This window comes from Carcharodon carcharias, chromosome 9 (genome assembly GCF_017639515.1).
Source record: "Carcharodon carcharias isolate sCarCar2 chromosome 9, sCarCar2.pri, whole genome shotgun sequence".
Classification (NCBI taxonomy): domain Eukaryota; kingdom Metazoa; phylum Chordata; class Chondrichthyes; order Lamniformes; family Lamnidae; genus Carcharodon; species Carcharodon carcharias.
The window spans coordinates 82635375-82657696 of NC_054475.1; the positions used below are offsets into that span (position 1 = coordinate 82635375).

At 44.2% G+C, this 22322-nt stretch overlaps 2 protein-coding genes across 3 annotated transcripts in view; one reads left to right on the forward strand and one right to left on the reverse strand.

The window, feature by feature from the left end:
• Positions 1–7820, forward strand: part of stk26 (serine/threonine protein kinase 26) — a 172208-nt gene extending 164388 nt beyond the window's left edge. For both annotated transcript variants that reach the window (XM_041195961.1, XM_041195960.1), the window contains one exon: positions 4234–7820. In XM_041195961.1, coding sequence (XP_041051895.1) covers positions 4234–4258 — 25 coding nt within the window. In that variant the 3' untranslated portion in view covers positions 4259–7820. The remainder of the gene's footprint in view (positions 1–4233) is intronic.
• Positions 7821–10633: 2813 nt separating this feature from the next.
• Positions 10634–22322, reverse strand: part of LOC121282435 (FERM domain-containing protein 7-like) — an 83968-nt gene continuing 72279 nt past the window's right edge. The window contains exons 11-15 of the mRNA XM_041196147.1: positions 15013–15108; positions 14753–14919; positions 13854–13922; positions 12956–13019; positions 10634–11617 (exon numbers count right to left, since the gene is read on the reverse strand). Coding sequence (XP_041052081.1) covers positions 10634–11617; positions 12956–13019; positions 13854–13922; positions 14753–14919; positions 15013–15108 — 1380 coding nt within the window. The remainder of the gene's footprint in view (positions 11618–12955; positions 13020–13853; positions 13923–14752; positions 14920–15012; positions 15109–22322) is intronic.

The window sequence follows — 22322 nt, forward strand, 5'->3', positions numbered from 1 at the left end:
GCACGGATGATAAGCATTGCTCCCAACTTAGCAGCAGGATAATACATTGCCATCTTTGAGATAATGCTCCTGCCCTTACAAAATAGCAGATTTTCCCGATTGAAATGAGCAGTGGCACATGGGATCCTTTCGCAGAAATAGAAGAAGGTTATTTTCAGCATCTACAAGAGATCAAGATTCTATGTAATAAGTTAAACAGTATTTTCCATTGATTCACTAGATTCTACAAATTGAATGTTTCTTCTAGGGTTATTAGGACAACAGCGGAAATCTGTTGCACCAGTCGCGGCGTCTAATGATCAGTCGCGTAGAATACTCCTGATATGTTTTCCAATCCTGTGGCTCATTGGCAGTGCTCTCAGCTTCACTCCAGGGACTAGAGCACAACTCCCAGGCTGACATTCCCAGGGGAGTACGGGGGGAGTGCTGCACTGACAGAGGTGCTGCGTTTCAGATGAGTTGTTAAACCGAGACCTGCCTGCCCTCTCGGGTAGGTGTAAAATATCCCATGGCACCATTTGATGTAGAATGTTGGAGTTCTAATGGTGCTTTGTATAATATTTTATCCCTCAACCAACATCACTAAAAAAGAGAATGTCTGCTCAATATCTCACTGCTGTCCATGGAATGTGCCATTCAGCATGAATCAGTCTGTCACGGGCAAGATCCAATCATGAGGACACCTAGCAGCCTGTTAGTCATGCCTTGTGCTGGACAGCTGTAACTGGTTAATCTGCATAGAGGAAACCGTCGCTGAACCTATCACTATAAATAACTGCAACAGCAAGGTCAGGAGTTCAATCTTTCATACCTTCAGGACATCCTTGAGCACTTCACAGCCAATATAGCACTTCTGAAATGTAGCTTGTGGCTTAATATAGGAAACGTGGCAGCCACTTTGTGCACAGCAGCCAGCCTCTCGTTGTTCTTAGGACGATGAGCCGATTTACAACAGTTAAGTTTTGTGGATTTAAAAGAGAAGAGCACGGATGATAAGCATTGCTCCCAACTTAACAGCAGGATAATACATTGCCATCTTTGAGATAATGCTGAAAATGTGCTGAATGGCACATTGCTCACCATGAATCCCAGGAAGCACTGGATTCCAGTGGTACCTCAGAACCTCTCACCTGGCCGTGTCCAACCCTGAAGAGAAATGTAGGGTTGAAATGGCTGAAGTTGTATCGTGTTGACCCGCGTGCTCTTGGGAATGCTGGCTGATGGCCTGTTGTTTTCTGTTCTCACTTCTGAACATAATGTGTTCAGGGGGTTATGAAAACCTTGTGCTGTAAAGATTCAGTCAGCACTTTAGAGATACGGTAGGATTCACAATGTAACCAGGGCAATTTAATCCCAGTCAAGAAGAGGCAAAAATTATAATGGAAAAGTATGAGAGACCCAGCCTAAAGAAGAATATGCAATTTATAATTCATTACCTCACAAGCGGACTGTGGTTCAGTGATGGTGATCCCACCTGACTTGGAAAGGACAGGTTTGGAACCCCATTCCAGATATTCCCAGAACTCTAGCTCAATTCTCAATTGATGCCAGTAGGATACTCCAGTGGCTGTAAGTGAGCTTCCCTTATTGTATGGGTTGTGTGAGCTTGTACAACCATCCATCCTGCTGTATAGACCTAAACCCCGACCTCCTAAAGTTCCCCTACCTCCCAATCAAAGTAACTGATTAGAGTCATGAATCACCCGTAACAGCTGGATTATTTGGGATTTCCACAGTCACATGACTGATGCTTCCTCTGAGGGATGCTGTGTTTAATTCTTGTTTGTTTGTCATGACTGTACAAATTTCAGTTGAAAAGTGCAGCACCATCAGCATCCACAAGGAGGAAGACTTCGGACTGCGAGCTATCTGCCCAGTAACAATTTCATAAGATGCATTGTGTTCCCCTCATTTAATTGTGTTATAATCACACTTAAGTAAATCCATCCCTACCGTTAACAGTGCAAAAACTACCTGGAAGTTTATATGCTTTCATATCCATTCTTGGGATGTGCGTGATGCTGGCAGGGGCAGCACTTATTACCCTTTGCCCCACTTGGCTTGTGGCCACTTCAGAGGGCACTAAAGAGTCACATTGAGTATGGGATTGGAGTCGCATATGGAGCAGACTGGGTAAGGACTCCTGTGAAGGCATGTCCTATTCATAACTTCATGATTGGACTGCGTCAGTGTGGAATCTTCTGGAACTGGATATTTTAAAATGGACACTCACAATGTGGCTAAGATGGCTACCAAAGGGTCAGGTGACTGTAACAATGTCAGCATGGCATATCTCAAGCTTCCAGAAAGTTCCTAATTGAATCATCCTGAGAAGGGGACTTCCCCTTGAATGCCTAGACATGCACTGCTTTATGGAATTTACTCATGCTATTGTTCGAAGTTTACTCCAAACATGGAATCAATAGACCTCGAGACATATCATCTCCAAGATCAATGCTTCATAAAAGAGCGCCAGAGACCAGTTATCCATTGAATAAGTGTGAAAGATCACCAACGAGGTCCTGTTGTCTCGTGATGTCTTTCGACTCCCAACCATTCTGGTTAAACAATACCCGTCTTGGTCATGTGACTGTAATCAGCTGGAGATAACGTGTTTTGGTCTAAAGATCCAGAAAAGACCTGGGCAGTCTGCAGAAAAACACCAGAAAGACAACAGCTGCTGAAAAAAGGCCATGTCATTTTTGTCTTTCAAGAACCTGGAGGCTGTCAAGTTTTTTAAACTCCTCCCAGTCCGATTCCTAAATCAAACCAGTAAAGAATTTGGACCTCCTGATATGAAAGCCACAAAGTGCTTAGCCTCATGACATGCTGAACATTCATCACTTCCAAGGAACCCTACAATAATCCTGATATCTGACTGCAATTATCAAAACTTGTCCAAACTACAATTCAGGAGGGCTAAAGACTCCCTTTTTTACCGGGCATACAATGAATGATCTCCTGCAACAAGCTAAATATGTGAAGTATTAGCTATTCTTTTGGTTTAACCTTTGTAGAAGTGCACTATCTTCTTTAATTGTATCTTTCTTGAGTGTGGGGTGTGTTAGCGTTTAGATTTTCGCAGGGACTGTGAGAGTAAATAATCCTCTTTATTTAAACTCACATCTGCTGTTTTTTAAAATTGACCTAGAGGGGGTTTAGGAACACACATATCTACCTTTCCAAAACACCCACACTGATTGTGGACAATAAGAGGAGAGAATTGGTGGTTTCAGTTTATTTCTTCTCCCCTGTTAGTGACATTGTGTTTACTAGTCCAGTCACATTGTCACTACACTATACCCCCAGTAAAATGGAGCACTAACCAGCAATAACAAACAGCTAGCACCTAGATAGCACTTTTAGAGTAGAATAATAGGATGCCACAAGCTTCACAGGAACATTTATCAGACAAAATTTCATAAAGAGACATTAGCATAAGCAGCCAAAAGCTTAATCAGGGAGGTGGGTTAAGGTGAGGAATGACTTCAAGGAGAAGAGAGCAGTTAAAAAGCGGAGAGGTTTAGGGGGAGAATTCCAAAGCTTAGGGCCCAGGAAGCTGAAGGCATGGCCACCAGTGGTGGAGCACTTAAAATCAGGGATTTGCAAGAGGCCAGAATTGGAGAAGTGCAGATATCGCAGAGAGTTGTAGGAGTTTGAAGAGATAAGGAGGGGCAAGGCACTTTGTGGCTTGCACATCAGAAGGTTCAATATCTTTACAGCTTAGCTTGAATTTAGGGTTCAGGCTGGGAGGGTTGTAAAGACTTCACAGCCTCCAGATTCTCAAACTCATCCAAACTACAATTCAAGAGTGGTAAAGACTTCCTTCTTCACCGGGCGTACAGTGAATGATTTCCTGCAACAAGCCAAATGTGTGAAGTGTTAACTATTCTTTTGGTTTAACCCTTGTAGAAGTGCACTATCTTCTTTAATTGTATCTTTCTTGAGTGTGTGGTGTGTTAGCATTTAGCCTTTTCTGCAGCTGCTGCCTCTTCAGTGTTGTTCTGGAAGATATCTCAAAACGAGGATAATAACTTAAAAATTTAAGGTATTGCTGAACTGGTAGTCAATGTGGGCAGTGGAATAGAGGGGTTATAGTGGAGTGAGTCCTGGATGGGGCACAGAAAAGAAATTTTTGGATGATCTCAAGTTGACAGAGGATGCAAAGAGAATATTGTTCTTTATAAAATGCCATCTTTCATTTCTAATTTTATAATCTTTTGTCTGCATTAGGTTTTCAGCCACCGAAGCATCCTAAAGAAGCCTGCCACTTACCGACTAGGACTCGTTTATTAGGACCCAGCTGTCCAAACATGACACCTCCGAGAATGAAGAAGCATTTCCTTCTCACCTCCCACATCTCTGTTCTCTCTCAAAATGGTTCTTAACTCTTTCATATTTTTAACAATGAGTTTTGTTCATACAAGGATGGTAAAGGCCAAGGAAGAAAATGTGCAGTGGACTGCAAATGATTGTTTTCTATAAATAGGGAGAAACCCTGCCCTTACTTTACATCTTGGTTATTTAAATAGAAATCTCAAGCCCAACGCTGAGTTAAATGCCACTTTTGATTGCAATGTCTGTTTAGGCAAGTGTCAAGCTGCCATCTTAAATCTCCATTAATCTCCACCGCGATTAGACCCCAGGCAGCTACTTGCAGCTCAGGGAAATAAAGGTTTAGATTGTAGATGAGGAAAGGAAGAGGGTGATGTCATGTGATTTTACAAGAAAGTTGCAGATCGTTCTAAAACGAGCAGACACGTGCTTGCTTTCTTCTCCAAACACCTTGTTTTTCCACACCTGAGCCCAGCTGGATAAGGAGATCATGGACAGTAGATGTAATGAATAGTAAGGTATGTGTTTACTTGTGAGGAGGCCCACTCTATCTCCTCACTTCATGGCAAGACAAGCCTTAGCATGATTTCAGATTGAGTGCCCAATCCTGACCCCATCTCCTTGACTATTGGCGCCTTGTAAAATCAATGGTTATCTTGAAACCAGCTGTCCCATGGATGTCCTTCCCCAAAGTCTGGTAACCTGTCAAGAATCAGGCAGCTCACCTATTCAGGCATATATTTTCTGCACTACTACATGGTCCTATTTGATTTAGCATTTGGAAAGCATCAGTGTCTGTTTTATGGTGCATGAATCATGTTGGCATTATATACAAATTAATAGGAATTCAGATATGTACTTTATCCAACTACCCTGAAGGCTCCATGTTAAACAGCCTAGTTGGCCCTCAAATACATTAGCTTGGGCCCCTGAGCTGTGAGGTTCATTCTCAAAATAATGACCCATTACACTGGCTGCTCTTTGTAACACGTTATATTGCATTGCTAGGTATTAGTTTTGTACATCTTGTTGAACCCAAAATAAATTTGTAACAGAAATATAACATTTCAGGTAGTTTTGTTCAGGTGGAACCTAAGTCTCTGATCCTGGTGCCCACATAGTATGGGTAAGCGGAATCCATGTGAAGAAACCATCCCTTCAATCCAGTGTCCTGAAACCGCTTCAGAACCGCCTTACACTCTTGCCTCAAGGTCCAAGAGAAGGCAACTGAGCCCATTCTTTAAAACAAGAACATTATCACTTCTTTACAAAAAAGTTAAAGCTAGTTGACCTTTCACTTCACTTCTCTCGTACCATGGGTCATATTTCCTTGGACCTTTTTGCCTATTATCCCTACTAGAATAACCTAAAGCTGAAATCCCTTTTGAAGAATGGACATGTGCATTGCTCCAAATCAACAGTCTTCCCTATGCCCCCCTCCTCCCTCCCCCCTGTACAGCCAGGTTTGAGGCTCGGGTGATGGAAGCTTTCAAGAAGCTCCCAGCTGGTATGTTGGTTCATTCTGTAACTCATTTTTGCAATTCCTGCTTTGAAAGGGGCTGACCTGGATTACGTCCCCTTAATGACACAAGAAAGTTGTTGAAAGTGGTCATATGTAAAGGCACAGCCCAGATAAAAGCTATGTATCAACTCACAGTGTGAACTTGCTGTACACCCCAATGCATGAGAAGCAGTAGAGGCCAGTGAAGAGACAGAATCAACATTCTCCTCCCATCACCAACTTTTTTCTGGTGAGTTTGATGGGAGAAGGAAAGGGGACAGAAAGGTGATTGCTGAACAATCCATGTCAGAAGTTAAGTAAGGAAGGAGTTTTTAAAATGAGTTTCTACATTCTTCTCCTGTGGCCTTGTCCGCTATGGCAGCTGATCCACTGTGTCTAGTGATCTTCCTCCACAGCAGAAAGACTGCAGTCCCTCTTTGATTTGAATCTACCTGTTTCTTGATAGAGTTGTGATGGAAGCTGTTGGATAAGTCTGCAAAGGTGCATTTTATACAGCGACCATCAATTTTGAAGCCTCTTCTCTTCAGCTCCAATCTCTCTTTTTGGCTTCACCTGTTCTCAGTATATTTGTAGGCCCCTGGCAGCCTCTGTCTTCCATTAGTAACATCATGATTGTGTGCAGCTTCTTTTCATAGTGTCTCACATCTAATTGTGGAATGGCATCAGGTGAAAGATTGGATGCCAACCAAATACAATTGTCCAATTGTTTGTGAAGTCTGATTTAAGGGTTTAGGAGTAATGGTGGGTTTTGGTGTCTGTAGGTGTAAAGATCTTTGGCAGTTGGCCAATTCCCCTCACTCAAAAATGATTGAATTTTTAAGTCCCAAGGGCCAATATCCTGAGTACAGGATGGCTGGGGAGAGGTGGGGTGGCAGGGATTCCTACTTGATGCATCCCCAAATTTTAGAAAATCAGAGAAGCTCTTTAGTCACCACCACCCCCGCCCCCCCCACCATCCCCTCAAATTTCTCAGAATGCCCAGCAGCTGGCAAGAGAGCAATCCCCATTCAAAATAAGAAACAGAACAAAAGGAAGGGATTGAAGTGTAAATCTGTGCACAGTGTGAGGAGCTCTGTTCAGTTCCAAGCTTGCAATGAGTGAAGCAGTGGGACATCTTGGAATAAGTTGGGAAGGTTCTGCACTCCTCAGTCGCAGACCTTGCCAGGGTACCCAGGAATGGACAAGCCTCTACATCCAGCCTGAGAGAGAGCAAGAGACAGAGAGAGAGAGAGAGAGAGAGAGAACTGCGCGTGTATATATTTTGTTACCAATGATACCAGGGTATTTACAGTTCCCTTCTGACTCTTTGGTTTTGTTTTGTGTGCGGGGCACAATGTAAAGATATGCCATTGTATCTTTCATTTTTTTTTTTACCTGTTCTGTAAATTTTACCTTTGCGCAGAGTTTCTTTGGTATACATATAAATATATATATATAGATCGCTTAGACGTATTTTGCCAAATATTTCAACAATTGATTGGTTTGTGCATGGTAATTAGACAACATATCAATGACAGAATATAGAATTTAGTTGCCACTAGTGTTCATCATTTCACACACAGTGTTGTTGGCATCCTGCATTTATCGCAAATTGCCAAGTATTAAACCTCAGCTGGCACCAGTTGCAGTAACATATTTACCCAGCCAAACCAAGTAACTTTTCATCCTGAATGCAACAAAATCAGGCCAATTTTTTCTATTAAAAAGGAATTATCCTTTTGTTTTGGAGGTAATTTTGAAAAAGCCACAATTAGTGTCTTGATTTAAAAGCAATATTTTTGTAAGTGTGTGTATAAAAAAATGGTAGAGGTGTAAATATAGAAATATGTAAGGAGGGGTGAGCGAGCTGTGTTAGATCTGTGACCGTTGATAGTCTTGTAAATCTTTTTTTGTAGATAATGTTTTGTTGTTCTTAGTCATGGGTTTTGAATGGTTTTATGAATAAATATTTAAATCATCCTCATCCTGTCTCTCGAATATTTGTTGGAGATTGTTTTGGAATGGTGCACTGTTTCGCAGGTTCGCCTGGAGGAACGTTGACATTCAGCCCCTTGAGCCTGTTTTTTGCCATTCTGTTAAATGTGGCTGATCTATATCTTGATATCCATTTACCTGTCTTGGTTCCACATTTCTTAATACCCTACCCTAAAAAAAATCTGTCACTCAAGTTTTGAAATTTTCAATTAACTCTTTATCCTTGATAGCTTTTTAGGTGGAAGTTTCCAAGGTTTCCACTCCCCTATGTGAAGAAGCACTTCCTTGCCTTGAATGGCCCAGTTATAATTTTGTGACTATGCCTCCTTATTGTGGACATTGCATCCCACCAGAGATAGAAACTATCAACCCTTTTGGTCATCTATAAGCACCTCAGTTAGTCACCTTGTATCTCTCTAGTCTAGGAAATACAAGCCCAGTCTATGCTGCTTTGCGAAGATGGTGTCATGGGCACTGTGGAAACCAGCCAAGATTTCTCATTGCTCTCTAACATTGCTCCATTTAGACTTCATTTTCCTGTGTTATAACTCATGCTTGTATGTCAGTCAGACCATTACAAGAAGCCAAACTGCAGAAGGCCAACTGTGCACAATAAGTCTCTGAAGGATTTCTGATTTGTGTGTGGAAACCGAAATTGCACAAGTGACACATTTCTGCTCTGTCACTGTATTCCTTGTCATGGTGGGGAATCTATTCATAACTTCAGGCACACAATTGTAAGCGTTTAAATGAGCTCTTAGCTTGGTTGTAGCTGTGACACCTCTGAATCAGAAGGTTGTGGTTTCAAGTTCCACTCCAGAGAGCTGAGAATATATTCTAGGTTGATACTGCAGTGCCATACTGAGGAAGTGCTGCACAGTCAGAAGTGTGGTCTTTTGCATGAAAGGTCAAAAGTGAAGTCACGTTTGCCCTCCAGAATGGAAAAAAACAGATCCCATGGTACTATTTCTAAGAAGAGCAGGGGAATTTCCCCAGTGCCCTGGCCAGTATTTATTCTTCAAAGAATACAAAAAAAAAAATCATCTGGTCATTATCAGTTTGGTGCTAGCTTGCTGTGCACAGATTGGTCACCACATTTCCTATGTTACAACACTGGCAGTAAAACACTTAAGGACATCCTGAAATCAAGGAATTTTTTCATTGAAATGTAATGCCCCAATTTTATGAGCATTAAGGTGAAAATCTCTGTGGCAACAATATAGCCTGAACTAGAAGACATTGGTGAACCAGTTGAGTTTTTACAATAATCCAAAAGCTTCATGGTCACTTTTGTTGAACCTAGCTTTTTATTAAACTAAATTGAACTCTCATTCTTGAAGTGCAGTGGTTGAGCTCATACGCTATGGATTACTGATCTAGAATCTCTGGGGGATGTAAAAATCACTGCACCAGAAGGCAGGAAAAATAACTGCTAGTTTCAAATAATCGTGAGGAGATATTGGAGGCAGCAACTTGGCAAATGAGTGATGGCTGTGTCTCAGCTTCTGTAATATTGGTTACAAAAAGAAACCTCGACAATTTAGTGACAATTTCATGCTACTGAAGCTGCCTCCTACACTTCAAGTAAAGCTGCATTATAATAAAATAAATAAATGAGCTGATCTTGCTCTGATGTATTGTGCAGGCAGGTTTATTAAACGTTTACTTCAACCTATTAATGGATTCCATGAAACACATTCCCTGAGGGAAGAAAAACATAACCTTTCCCTCTGTTTTCCTTTAATCTGACTCTGTATCCTTTTCTATGGCTCTATTTGAGACCGACCAGATTGCTTAGCAGAGAATTGGCATAGACTCAATGGACTGAATCACCACCTTCTGTGCCATAATGATACTTAAAGTATTTAACTAATTCTTCTTGGGAAAACAGTACTGCATATATATAAAACACAGCGTTCCATCATTACAATGCTCTCTGATGCATACTGTTAAAGTTTCATAAGGTACAGTTGGACTGTTGCAGTTACTGTTACACTGCAGTGCCCACACTGGTACAATCATTTGAAGATTATTATGAGTATGAATTTAGCTCAGAACTCAGCTTACACACCATAGCAAGAAATGTGACACTCCCTTCTGGAGTTGATCTTGCAACTTTTCAGGTTTTCAGCAGGTGTAGTATAACTCTGGTCCAGTGATACAGCATTTCAATGGAATCCATTGGCTGCTTGAGTGGGCCAAGCATGAGGCTGTGCACCCATACATTGAGTGCCCAAACATCACTTGATCTCACTGCAACCTGCATGAGATAGTCCTGGCACTATAACTGACATCTGCCTTACCGTATGTTTCTAAGCCCCTTTCCGAATGATAACTCTTATAGAGAAATAACATTTCTCTATAACTTGTTTTGTGGCAATACAAGAGAGGGATTGAATATAATTTAAATGTAAATGCCATGAATGGTGTTAGGCCTGTTACCATAACAACAGACAGCACTACCCATGGCAGGTCAACACTGAGTGCTGGGCAAAGGTGAATTAACTCAGACATGTCCAACAGCAAAACACTTGTTGGAGGATTCACCATCAAAAAGCAATCAAGCTAACTCTTTAAATAATCAACATTGTCCACAACCCCAGTATAGAGCAGTCTAATGATTGAAGACCATGAACAGTCCAACACACAATCCAAGGATTCCAGTCCCTGCCTTATGGAGAAATTTAAGAAGATTTTCATTGAACTCCAACAATAGTCAACCCATGGTGATGACGATGATGGTGATGACAATAGTCAGGCTGGCCCAGGACATGGAGACTGTGAACCTTGATCAATCCCAGGTTAAATGAAATCAGTGTATATCGTCAAGTGACTCAGCCCTTCAGCAGAATTCAAATCAAATGAAGCACCTTCACCTGACTGGAGGCAGGCTGAGGAAAATTGGCCTCCCTTCAGCACTGAAGATCTAAGAGCTTTGCCAAATAGACGAGGATGAAAGTAGGGACTAATTATTTCTGAGTCTGAATCACTAGATTCTGTGCCACTGCTGATGTATCTTTCTGTTGTTTGAAGGGCCTCCTTGCGCTGTAGCATCATGTGTGCTGGATGCACAGGCCTCGGTTTATTGGGGCTCTGTCTCCAACCCAGGGGCAGGTAATGAGCCATGGGCCTTAACTCTGGCACATGTACTAGGCCAAGTGTTTTCATATCTGACTGGCTGTGTGATCTTTTGGAAGGCTGCAGGCTGTCATCCTGCTGGCTCTCCTCCTCCTTCACTGCGTTCAGAGTATTGCCATAGCGACCCCTCATCATAGCTTGTTGGTAAAGCCCATGATTGACTAAGAAGCTGTGAGCAGGCAGGCTGACTGGGCGAGCCATACCTGAAGGCCGAACCATTTTCTCATCTGTTGAAGTGTGTCTGGGCACCCGAAGAGATCTGCACATAAAAATGTCCAAATTCGGGAAATTATCACTGATATGTTGGCTCCCAGTTGTGAATTCAGGTGAGTTCCTGCATGTTAACTCTTCTGTATCAGTATCCATCCTGGTCTTGTTACTTCGAAAGTGTTGCCTGCTTTTTTGAAATTGGACAGGATCCTTCGTGGTCTCAGTATCATTGTCACTGAGGTAGGAAGTGGAGACATTGCTGCTGGAGAAGGTTTCTAATGCTGGGTCAGCCTCGGGTTTGGACCGCTCCAGTTCGGTGGTAAATATAATATCCACTGCCGACTCCTTCCTCCCCCTCTGTGCTGGCCTCTGCCGCATCTTAACCTGGGTGTCTCCTGAATGCCCAGTGTCCCCATGGTCATGTGTCAATTCCTTGACCTGAATAGAAGAGAAGGCACAATTCAATGCTTCAGAGATTTTCAATGAAGTGGGATGATTGGAGACTCATGCCGCAGTTGGGTAGATATTGACTTTGTGTGTTAATGCAAATGGCAAACTGAGTTGGCAGCCTGTTCAATGGAAATTTAAAATGGGGAGAGATGTAAAGTGAGCTGCTGACTCACTATCACCCATTTACAATATTGCACAATGTCAGGATAACTACGACTGTTCCAAGAAGTCAACAACACCTTAATATTTAAGTCACCGATCTCAAGATTACATAGGGCTGGGGTACTGTCCACATTTGCACCAGAAACATTTGTAAACTGGACACAAACCAATTACATGGTTTTAAAAGACGGGACACTTTTGGGCGTAAGTGAGGTACACTCGTAACTACAATACACCCAAGTCTTCTCGATATTAGACATCCATCCATCAAACCTTCCAGCTGATAGAATTTCTGCCCACAAAACTGGTTACACACCCAACTCCCAAACACAAGCACCCTCCAATTGCACTTCCTCAAGGACTTTGCAACATTGCCGCCAGTTTTATAGGCACAGCAGGAAAGAAAATAAATTTGTTTTTTCTGGTCTTTCAATTGCAACTTTTGATTTTTATTTGAAAGAAAGGTCCTCTTTGTATTTTCTGTTTCTGACAACATTATAGTTCACTTTGAAAAATGGAAACGCTTTCTTGAATTGCAGCTTCTTAGACAATGCTGTGCCTGCACAGACTCAAAGAAGGAATATTTGCCTGGGTTTGTTGTCCCCTTGTTTTCCTGACTTACGCCCACTTGGCAAAATTGGGTGCATTCTGATGAGAATGGGGAGTTCCTGAGTGTGACTTGGCTTTGGCAAAATGAGGGCAACATTTTTTGTATTTTTGGGTCTAATTACTGGACTGTGCCCAAGGAGGAAACTCCAGATCCTTTTTGGGGTTTCCACCAGTCTTGTGCTGAAATTACAGTGCATGACTGGGAGACTGTCCACCCCACCCAAGCAGAAACTCAACTCCTTGGTTATCTTATCTAAGTATTTGATCTTCCTGTCATGCTTTTGGAAGCAGTTTTTATTAATACAACAGATAATTGAGAACAGAATCACAGAATCTCACAGTGCAGAAGAGGTCCCTCAGCCCATTGAGTCTGCACCGACACGTGAGAAACACCTCACCTACCAACCTAATTCCATTCACCAGCACTTGGCCCATAGCCTTGAATGTTATGACGTGCCAAGTGCTCATCCAGGTACTTTTTAAAGGATGTGAGGCAACCCGCCTCCACCACTCTCCCAGGCAGTGCATATGCCTTAGAGCGTTTCCTTCACTAACCTGTCTCCCCAGCTCGAGGCCTGTTACTGATGAATCTTCCTCAGACTGTACATTACATGGCCACCTGGAAAACATCAATGGAAGAACAATTCATTGCCATAAAGTCACAGCACTTGTTTGACTATCACTCCCCTGTTCTTCAAAATAGTACCGTGAGATCTTTTATGTCCATCTGAGGGGGCAGACAGGGCTTCTGTTTATTACCTCATCTGAAAGATGCACCTTTGACAGTGCAGCACTCCCTCAGTACTACTGGAGTGTCAGCCTGGATTATGTGCTCAGGTTTTGGAATAGGGTTTGATCACAAAGCTCTCTGACTCAGAGGTGAGAAGTTGAGGTAAGTGATCAGTCTGTTTTTGGTTAGGGGTAAATGTTGGCCAGGATGCTTGCAAAGTGATCTTCTACCTTACCTGAGCAGGTAAGTATGCCTTAATTTAACATTTTATCTGAGAGAGCATGCTTCTGAATCCCTCAGTCCTGCACTGTCAGTTTAGATAAAGTGCTTGATTCTTGAGCCACAACCTTCTGACTCAAGGTGAACTAACAATTCTCATAGTTAAGAACAGCTATGTATGTAAAAGATTAAAGTAGATGAACTAGTGTAATGTGAAGTGAAACGGATACCAGTCATGGAGTGGTGAGAAGTGGAACTCACTTTCATATGGAGTAATTGAATACCATAGGTGGCTTTAAGGGAAGCTAGCTAGGTACATGAGGGGGAAAGGAATAGAAGGATATGCTAATAGGGGTTAGATGAACTAAGGTTCATGTGGAGCATTGATTTGTTGGACTAATTGGGTTGTTTCTGTGGTCTTGACTCGATGGAATATTATGTAAGAAAAAAGGTGGAAGTTTAAATGGCCTTGAGTTTTGCAATCAACAATCTCTTGAATATTACCTTTTAAATGGCACCTTCTTGAAATTTCCCTTGTTCAGATACTCAACCAGTTGTTTCTGAGTTCTTCCACTGAAACAACAGTTAAAAGTTAAAGAGAGAAAGAACTTACATATATATATATATATATATATCACCTTTGATGACCTCAGGATGTTTCAAAACCCCCTTTCTGTACTTTTGAAATGTAGCCACTGTTGCACAGCAGCAAATGTAGTAGCCAATTTGTGCACAGCAAGATACCACAGAAATGTGGTAATAATCTGTCTTAGTGATGCTGCTTGAGGGGAAAATATTGGCCAGGAGAGGAGAGAGCTCCTCTGCTCTTCCACAAAATCGTGCCATGGGATCTTTTGCGTTCACCTTGAGAGGGCTGATAGAGCGTTGGTTTAACATCTAATTTGAAAGATGTCATCTCTGATATGTAGCAATCCCTCAGTACTGCATTGGAGTGTCAACCTGTAATATGTTCAATAGTTCAATTGTTTTGTGTTTGATTATGTGAGTGTGTTTACTATTGATGCTCACTGTGCTTGATTAGTTAAACTTAGGTGCAGACTCAGAGAAAAGTTAATAAACTGTAGAAAGAGCTGGAAGCCAGAACTGAAGCGTGGAGTGGACATTTTAAATTACTGTGAATAAATCCAATTATCGACATAAAAGCTATTGTCATCTCTGCATAGATCCAAGATATAAAATATACAACATCATCTGCCCAATTCTTGAGAGTGGGGCTTGAATCAACTACCTTCTGACTTAGGGGCAAGAGTACCATATATTGAAAAGTGTCTGATACTATAAAATGATATTTGTTCCTGAATAGTTGAATTTAACCCCAATAATTAAAATGATATTTTTGTGCAATGAAGAGCAATATCCCTAGGGAGAACTCTCCACAATACCTGTACCGGAAGCAGGATCCTTTACTGTAAAATATGGGTTTAGGCTTCGATCTGGGTTCCTCAGGGAGCCTAAAGAAGGCATGATACTCAACGCAAGTCTTCCAGAAGTGCTTGCATGTATTGCGGCTTGCCATCAGGAATTCCAAGGAGTCCTTGCATGAGGTGGTCTGGCATTTTTGGAGACAGGACATATTAGCAGACAAAGAATCACTTGATGCACATTAATCTCATGTATTGATGGAAGTAGAAGAAAACCTTACAAAAATGTTAGAATGGAGCTTGATAAAGAAATGCCTCTTCTTAAAACTCAGCTTGCGTATTTTGGCCCAGTTGAAAGTATTGATCTTCGTTTTGCCCTGGAATGAGAGTAGTCAATCGATATTATTCCTGTCACATCAACAACAACTTCATTTGGAAGGTGCCTTTAATGTAGTAAAACATCCCAGGGTGCTTAACAGGAGTGTGATCAGAATAATAATATGGTCATAGAATCATAGAGGTCTACAGCACAGAAAAAGGCCAGTTGGCCCATCGAGTCTGCGCTGGTCAGACAAGTATCGAACTATCCTAATCCCATTTTTGAGTATTAGGCCTTGTATGCCATGCCATCGCAAATGCACATCCAAATACTTCTTAAATGTTATTAGGGTTTCTGATTCTATCACCCTTTCAGGCAATGAGTTCCAGATTCCCTGGTGAAAAAATTCTTCCTCACATCCCCTCTAAACCTCCTGCCCCTTACCTTAAATCTATGCCCCCTGGTTACTGATCCCTCCACCAAGGGGAAAAGTTCCTTCCTGTCCACCCTATCTATGCTCCCCATAATTTTATACACCTCAACCATGTTCCCCTCTCAATCTCCTCTGCTCCAGGGAAAATAACCCCAGTCTATCCAATCTCTCCTCATTACTAAAACTCTCCAGCCCAGGTAACATCCTGGTAAATCTCTGTGCACCCTCTCTAGTGCAATCACATCATTTATAATATATGTGTGACCAAACGCTTTGTCAAAGAGGTAGATTTCATGCACTCTTAAAAGGAGGAGAGAGTGTTGAACAGGAGGAAAGATTTGTAGCATCTAAGACATAGCTGCCAATGGTGAAGTGAAGAAAGTAGGGTTACACAAGAGGCTGGAATTGGAGAAGCACAAAGTTCTCAGTGTGTTGTAGGGCTGGAATGTGAAGTCATCTGTTCTATTGGTTCATGGCAGCTGAATAAGTCAAAAAGGTTTCCCCCCACCCCTCCAAACCTTCAATGGGATGTGGGTGTTACTGGCAAGACCAGCATTGGTTGCCCATCCCTAATTGCCCTTGAACTGAGTGGTTTGCTCAGAGGGCAGTTCATTGTTGTGAGTCTGGAGTCACATGTAGGCCAGTCCAGGTAAGGACAGCAGATTAGTAAACCAGATGAGGCTTTAGTTGTTATAGTACAAAGAGCAGCTTTATATTCCAGGTGTATCAATTGAATTCAATCTCCACAAGCTGCTATGTTTGGATTTGAACCCATGTCCCCAGAACATGAGCCTCAGTTTCTGGATTACTAGTCTAGTGACATTACCACTGCCCCCATGACCTAGGCTTTATTTATTACCTAGGACTCTATGATGTTTTGGGGCTCACTCCTATATTTAATATTAGTCCCATGACTTTACAAGAAGCTAAATTACATTTTCTTTTTTCATTGGGTTCTAAGATCTTTGCCAGTTTTTAGGATCAAATCCCACTATTCCATTTGTTTTTCTTGAAAATTGTCATTTGGTGGCCTAGGCTACCAATGCACAGAATAGCAAAGCAGCTTTCTACAATGAAGCTGGACATTATCACAGTAACATCGACTGCAGTGATGTTCTATGGTAACAATAATGACACTCCAACCACAGAATTTATCTGAGGAACTCTAATGAAAGGATTTTGGGGAGTTCCCCACATAGAGTTTGACGTATTTGTATAGTTTGTGTACTCGTACAGTTTGTGTATCCATGGCAACTCGTGTACCATACAGTTCCTGTATTTTGTCCTATGTATACTTAATAATGTATATAGTTTGCATACAGCTGCTGTATCACTATCATTCCTCTATAAATATGGTTCTTCTATCAATGCTGTTACCATATGTCTTTGATTCCTGTTTCAGTCAAAATTCCGGTAGGTTCCTGCATCAATACAATTTCTGCAGCAATATGGTTACTGTATTGGTATAGATCTGGTATCAATATGGATACTGTGTGGAATATTTTAAGCCCGCAAAGACCCACAAAACATTTTCAGTCTAATCTTTATTGAAATAGTACTTCTTTAAATATAGGATTTTGAGTTATTCTTTTGCGAATAACTTTAAGGGCAGAATTTTCCCGTTGGCGTCTAAAATGACGTGCAGTGAAGTCGGGCGAGCATCCCAATGTCACCATGCGCCATCACAATATTTTGTTGGGCAGGTGCGCGTTGATCTCTGATGCCCGCCCACCATTAATTAACAGGCCACTTAAGACCCTTGACTCACCAATCGATGGCGATTTTTCAGCGCCCATGCGATCTTCGGGTCGGCACACAGGCACAACGGGTGGACGGGTGGGACACATTTGTATAAACCTCATCCACGGGCTCAGTGGGGTCATGAGTGTGCTCTGTCAAATATTGATTTTTCAAAGTTACTGACATTTGCCTGTGTGAGCTGCAATACTTCAAAACGCATACTAGCTGCTTGGCCTGGACTCAGGTCAGCACTCTGCAGTGAGTTATCTTTTCTGAGCCTGCATGTTTCAGGAAGCCTTCCCTTAGCCTGGGAATGGGAGCTGAACTCTTCACTGGAGGCACCTCCTCTGAGGAGGAAGGGAGGGCTAGAAGTGGGAAGAGGCCAGGAGTGCACATTCAGCCTCCAGCAGAGCCACCTTTGGGAGGACAGGCACAGGCACAAGGGGCACACGGCCAAGAGGTTGTCCAAGGCAGAAGGGGCCACAGAAGATGCCACTATCTTGCTGTCAGGGTATACAGGCGGCGAAGCAGCTACCTCAATATGTCTGAGGTGCAGTGCCGAAGGAGGCTCCGCCTTTCAAGAGAGGCAGTCAACTATATCTGTCAGACTTTTGGGCCTGAGATCTCCACGGACTGTGTGGGTAGGCACCCCATGCCAGTGGCTCTGAAGGTCACAGCTGCCCTCAACTTCTATGCCTCTGGCTCTTTCCAAGGTTCAGTGGGTGATCTTTGCGGTGTCTCCCAATCAGCTGTCCACACTTGTGTCAAGCAGGTTACAGACACTCTGTTCAGGCATGCATTGACCTTCATCTACTCCCGTTGGGAGCAGGCAAGCCAGACACAGCGAGCCAGAGGATACACGGCGATTGCTGGCTCCCCCCGCATCCAGGGTGCTATAGACTGCACATATGTGTCCATCAACGCGCCAGTAGGTGAGCTCAGTGCCTTTGTCAACAGGAAGGGCTTCCACTCCATGAACGTGCAGATAGTGTGTGACCACAGGATGCAGATTCTACAAGTCTGTGCAAGATACCCAGGCAGCTCTCACGACGCCTACATCCTCAGACATTCCCAGGTGCCGGGTCTCTTCAGTGCTCCAGCCCGGGTGGATGGTTGGCTGCTGGGTGACAAGGGCGATCCCTCAGAAGGTGGCTCATGACACCTCTCCACCATCCAAGGGCAGAAGCGGAACAGCGGTATAATAGGTGCCAAATCTTCACAAGGGCTGTGGTGGAGAGAACTATTGGTCTTCTCAAGATGCGCTTCTGATGCCTGGCCTGCTCAGGGGGCACACTCCAATACCTCCCAGATCGTGTGTCGCTGATAGTGTTTGCATGCTGCGGTCTCCACAATCTTGTGCTGGAAAGGACATATGCAGTGGACGATGAAGATGTCAACGCAGTGGCTGCGGCTGCACACGATGAGTCCAGCCATGAATCCGAGGATGAGCACACACAGGGAAATGCTGAGGGGGTAGACGCTGACCCAGGCATACTCAAGGGAGGCAGGGACACCTGAGAGGCTTTCACCCAATGAATCTTCAGCTAGTACAACCACATATGAACAAGCCTGGGCTGTAGGCTCCATTCTTGATATCTAAGTGCAAAATCTGCCTGGATAGGAACATTAACTAAGGTCATTGTTAATAAATTGAATGCCCCATGAAATACTCATCACATTTTTGGAAACCATCCACCTGCAGAACAAAAGAGGCAACCTCAGCCATGGTGACATGTCTGAATTTAATATCACAACGAAAGAAACTTAATGAAACAAAATGACAAAGGTGTTAAAAATCACACCAACTCATAAAGACCTCATTGTGGGCCAACACAAAAGCACCAGTGAAAAACCCGTGGTGTGCCTAAGGTGCCTCATGTTTATGTTTTTGGGTGCTACATCTTGGTGCGGCCCCCCCGGCTGGGAGTGGTATCTGAGACAGCCTGCTGACTCTACTGTCCTGTTGGCCTCAATGACCTTGGCGGCCGTCCTCAGGCCCATGGAGTCTGTGCTGGCCCCGCCTGGGAGGGAGCGGCCATTTCCACAGGTGGCATCTCCCCAGTCGTCACAGCCTCACTGGATGCAATGGTCACTGGTAGAAGGGTGGAGGAGCTGCTACCCTCACCTAGAGCGCTCTGAGAGGAGCCTGCAGAGACGACAGGCAGCTGCTGCGCTGACGTGAAGTCGCTTCGGACCTCCCTGCTCACTGTGGATGGATGGGCACCGAACTGGGAAACTTGGTGCCCAGACCATCTCCCACATTGGCACTGACCAGCTGAGGTCAATACCGATGTGAGGGCTTGCTGGTCCGAGCGTATCCCCAGGAAGCCCTGATGGGTCTCCTGGAGGAGCCTCTCCATGAGAGTTGCCACTCTCTCCATGGAGGACACATGGTAATCGGCCATGAGGCTCATTGCTTCGGCGATAGTCCGCATAGACTCCTCCACCACGGACACCAAGCCAAGCATAGCCTCATGTATTACACCCAGATGCTCCTGCACACCCGGCCCCAGTTCCTGTGCTTGCTGCATCGCGGATGACTCCAGAGGCACATCAGCTGGTACCGACTAAACATGTGCCTGGTCGCCTGCACTCCTTGGACTGCTGGTGCCATGGGCACTCTCTGTTTCTGCCAGCTCCTCTAGCGACTGTGAAGTGCCTTCGCCGCTGTGTCCCGGGACACTAGCTGATGTTCTAATTTCCACCGAGGTGCCTGCCTGGCAGAGATAGTGTGACACTGGTGAGAATTCAGGGCCCTCAGGTGTGAGAGGGGGCCTCTGCTGCTCCTCCCCCAGGCCCTGCTCCGCTGATGCTGAAAGGAAGAACAAGGACATTGGATCAGTTAACACGGAGACAATGTCAATGTGTATCCCTGTCCCTCAGATCATTATGCACTCATCCTTCCATAAGCAATGGTCAAGCCATGTTGCAAACTTCAATCACTGAACATTTAGCACTGCCATGGCTGTTGGGAGAACAATGGTGACCTCACTGTTGGACATACATACCTGCCCATGGCACCCCAGACTCACCCAGCACTGCGCCTAGATGCAGCTCCTCCAGGTTGTCCCTAAAACAGTAATGTGGGTCTGAGTGTACCACATGCTGCCAGTGCAGAACCCATCTCTTCACCACCCTCTCAGGGTGATCTCGGCATGAGCAATACTTGCTGGCCCACCTAGCGAAGGACACACGTCGTCGATGATTCACTGTAGCCACTACACTCAGACTGGGATGGGGGGGAGGGGGGGTGGTGGTGGTGGTGGGGGGTGGGGTGGGGGGGGGGGGGTGGTGGTGGGGGGTGGCACCAGGGGGGAAGCCCACCTGCTGGGTTAAATGAGCAATGCCAACATTGTCCTCACCCTTTCTGAGCGCAACAGGTCGTTGAGGAACTAGTGACACTGGACCCAGGTGCGCCGCACCACGTCGTGGGTGCTCACCACCTCCACCACCTCCTCCCAGGCACGTTTGGTCATTTGGGAGGGGCTGCTCCTCCCATCCTTGGGTGCGAGGACCTCCTGCTGTGCTGCCACCTCCTTGAGGAGGGCAGCAAGGCAATCATCATAAAAACAAGGGGCACAGTGACCCCCTGCCCTACCCTCCTGCCTGGCCTGCTCACCAGCAGCGCTCTGGGGATCCCTTCCACTGGCCATGATTCACAGCCTTGGAAAGGCTGCAGCAACTTTTTAAAACAGGCCGCCAGGTCGCCATTGGACCCAGTGGTCATTGCAATCCTACTGCTGCCTACCCACTCCCGCTGTCCTCGGGAGCCACGATTCATGTTGGGCGGGCCTTAATTGGCCCGCCCGCGTAAAATGACGGCACGGATCTGACCACGGGTGGCAACTGGGTCTGCGCCCGCCCATGCCCGCTCCTGCTCCGATCACCCGGTTAGCCAGAAAATTCTGCCCAAACAGAATCTAAACTTCTCAGTCTGGGAAAAGTTACATTTTATTTTATTCATTCATGGGATGTGGGTGTCTCTGGCTGGGCCAGCATTTATTGCCAATCCCTAATTGCCCTTGAGAAGGTGGGTACACCAACAGTGCTGTTAGGAAGGACTTTGACTCACTGACAGTGAAGGAACGGCGATATATTTCCAAGTCAGGATGGTGAATGGCTTGGGGGGGGAACTTCCAAGTGGTGGTCTTCCCATGTATCTGCTGCCCTTGTCCTTCTAGATGGTAGCAGATGTGGGTTTGGAAGGTGCTGTCTAAGGAGCTTTGGTGAATTCCTGCGGTGCATCTTGTAGATTGTACACACAGCTGTCACTGTTCGTCAGTGGTGGAGGGAGTGAATGTTTGTGGATAGGCTGCCAAACAAGTGGACTACTTTGTCCTGGATGGTGTTGAGCTTCTTGTGTATTGTTGGAGCTGCACCATCCAGGCAAGTGGAAAGTACTTCATCATACTCCTGACTTGTGCCTTATAGATGGTGGCAGAAAATAAAAGCTCATTGTGTAGGAATTAACATATTGGTATGGGTAGAAGATTGGCTAGATAAAAGGGAGCAGAGATTTGGCATAAATGGGTTTTTTTCTGGTTGGCAGGATGTGACAAGTGGTGTGTCACAGGGATCAGTGCTGGGGCCTCAACTTTTTACAATTTATATAAATGACTTGGATGGAGGGACTGAAGGAATGGTTGCTAAATTTGCTGATGACACAAAGATAAGTAGGAAAGTAAATTGTGAAGAGGACGTAAGGAGTCTACAAAGTGACATAAGTGGGTTAAGTGAATGGGCAAAGATCTGGCAAATGGAAAATAATGTGGGCAAATGTGAAATAATTCATTTTGGCAGGAAGATTGAAAAAGAAGCTTATTATCTAAATGGTGAGAGATTGCAGAGCTCTGAGATTCAGGGGGAACTGGGTGTCCTAGTGCATGAATCACAAAAGGCTAATGCGCAGGAACAGGGGGTAATTAGGAAAGCTAATAGAATGTTATCATTTATTGTGAGGGGAATTGATTACAAAATTAGGGAAGTTATACTTCAGTTGGATAGTGCATTGGTGAGACCACATCTGGAGTATTGTGTACAGTGCTGGTCTCTTTATTTAAAGAAAGATGTAAATGCATTAGAAGCAGTTCCGATGTTAA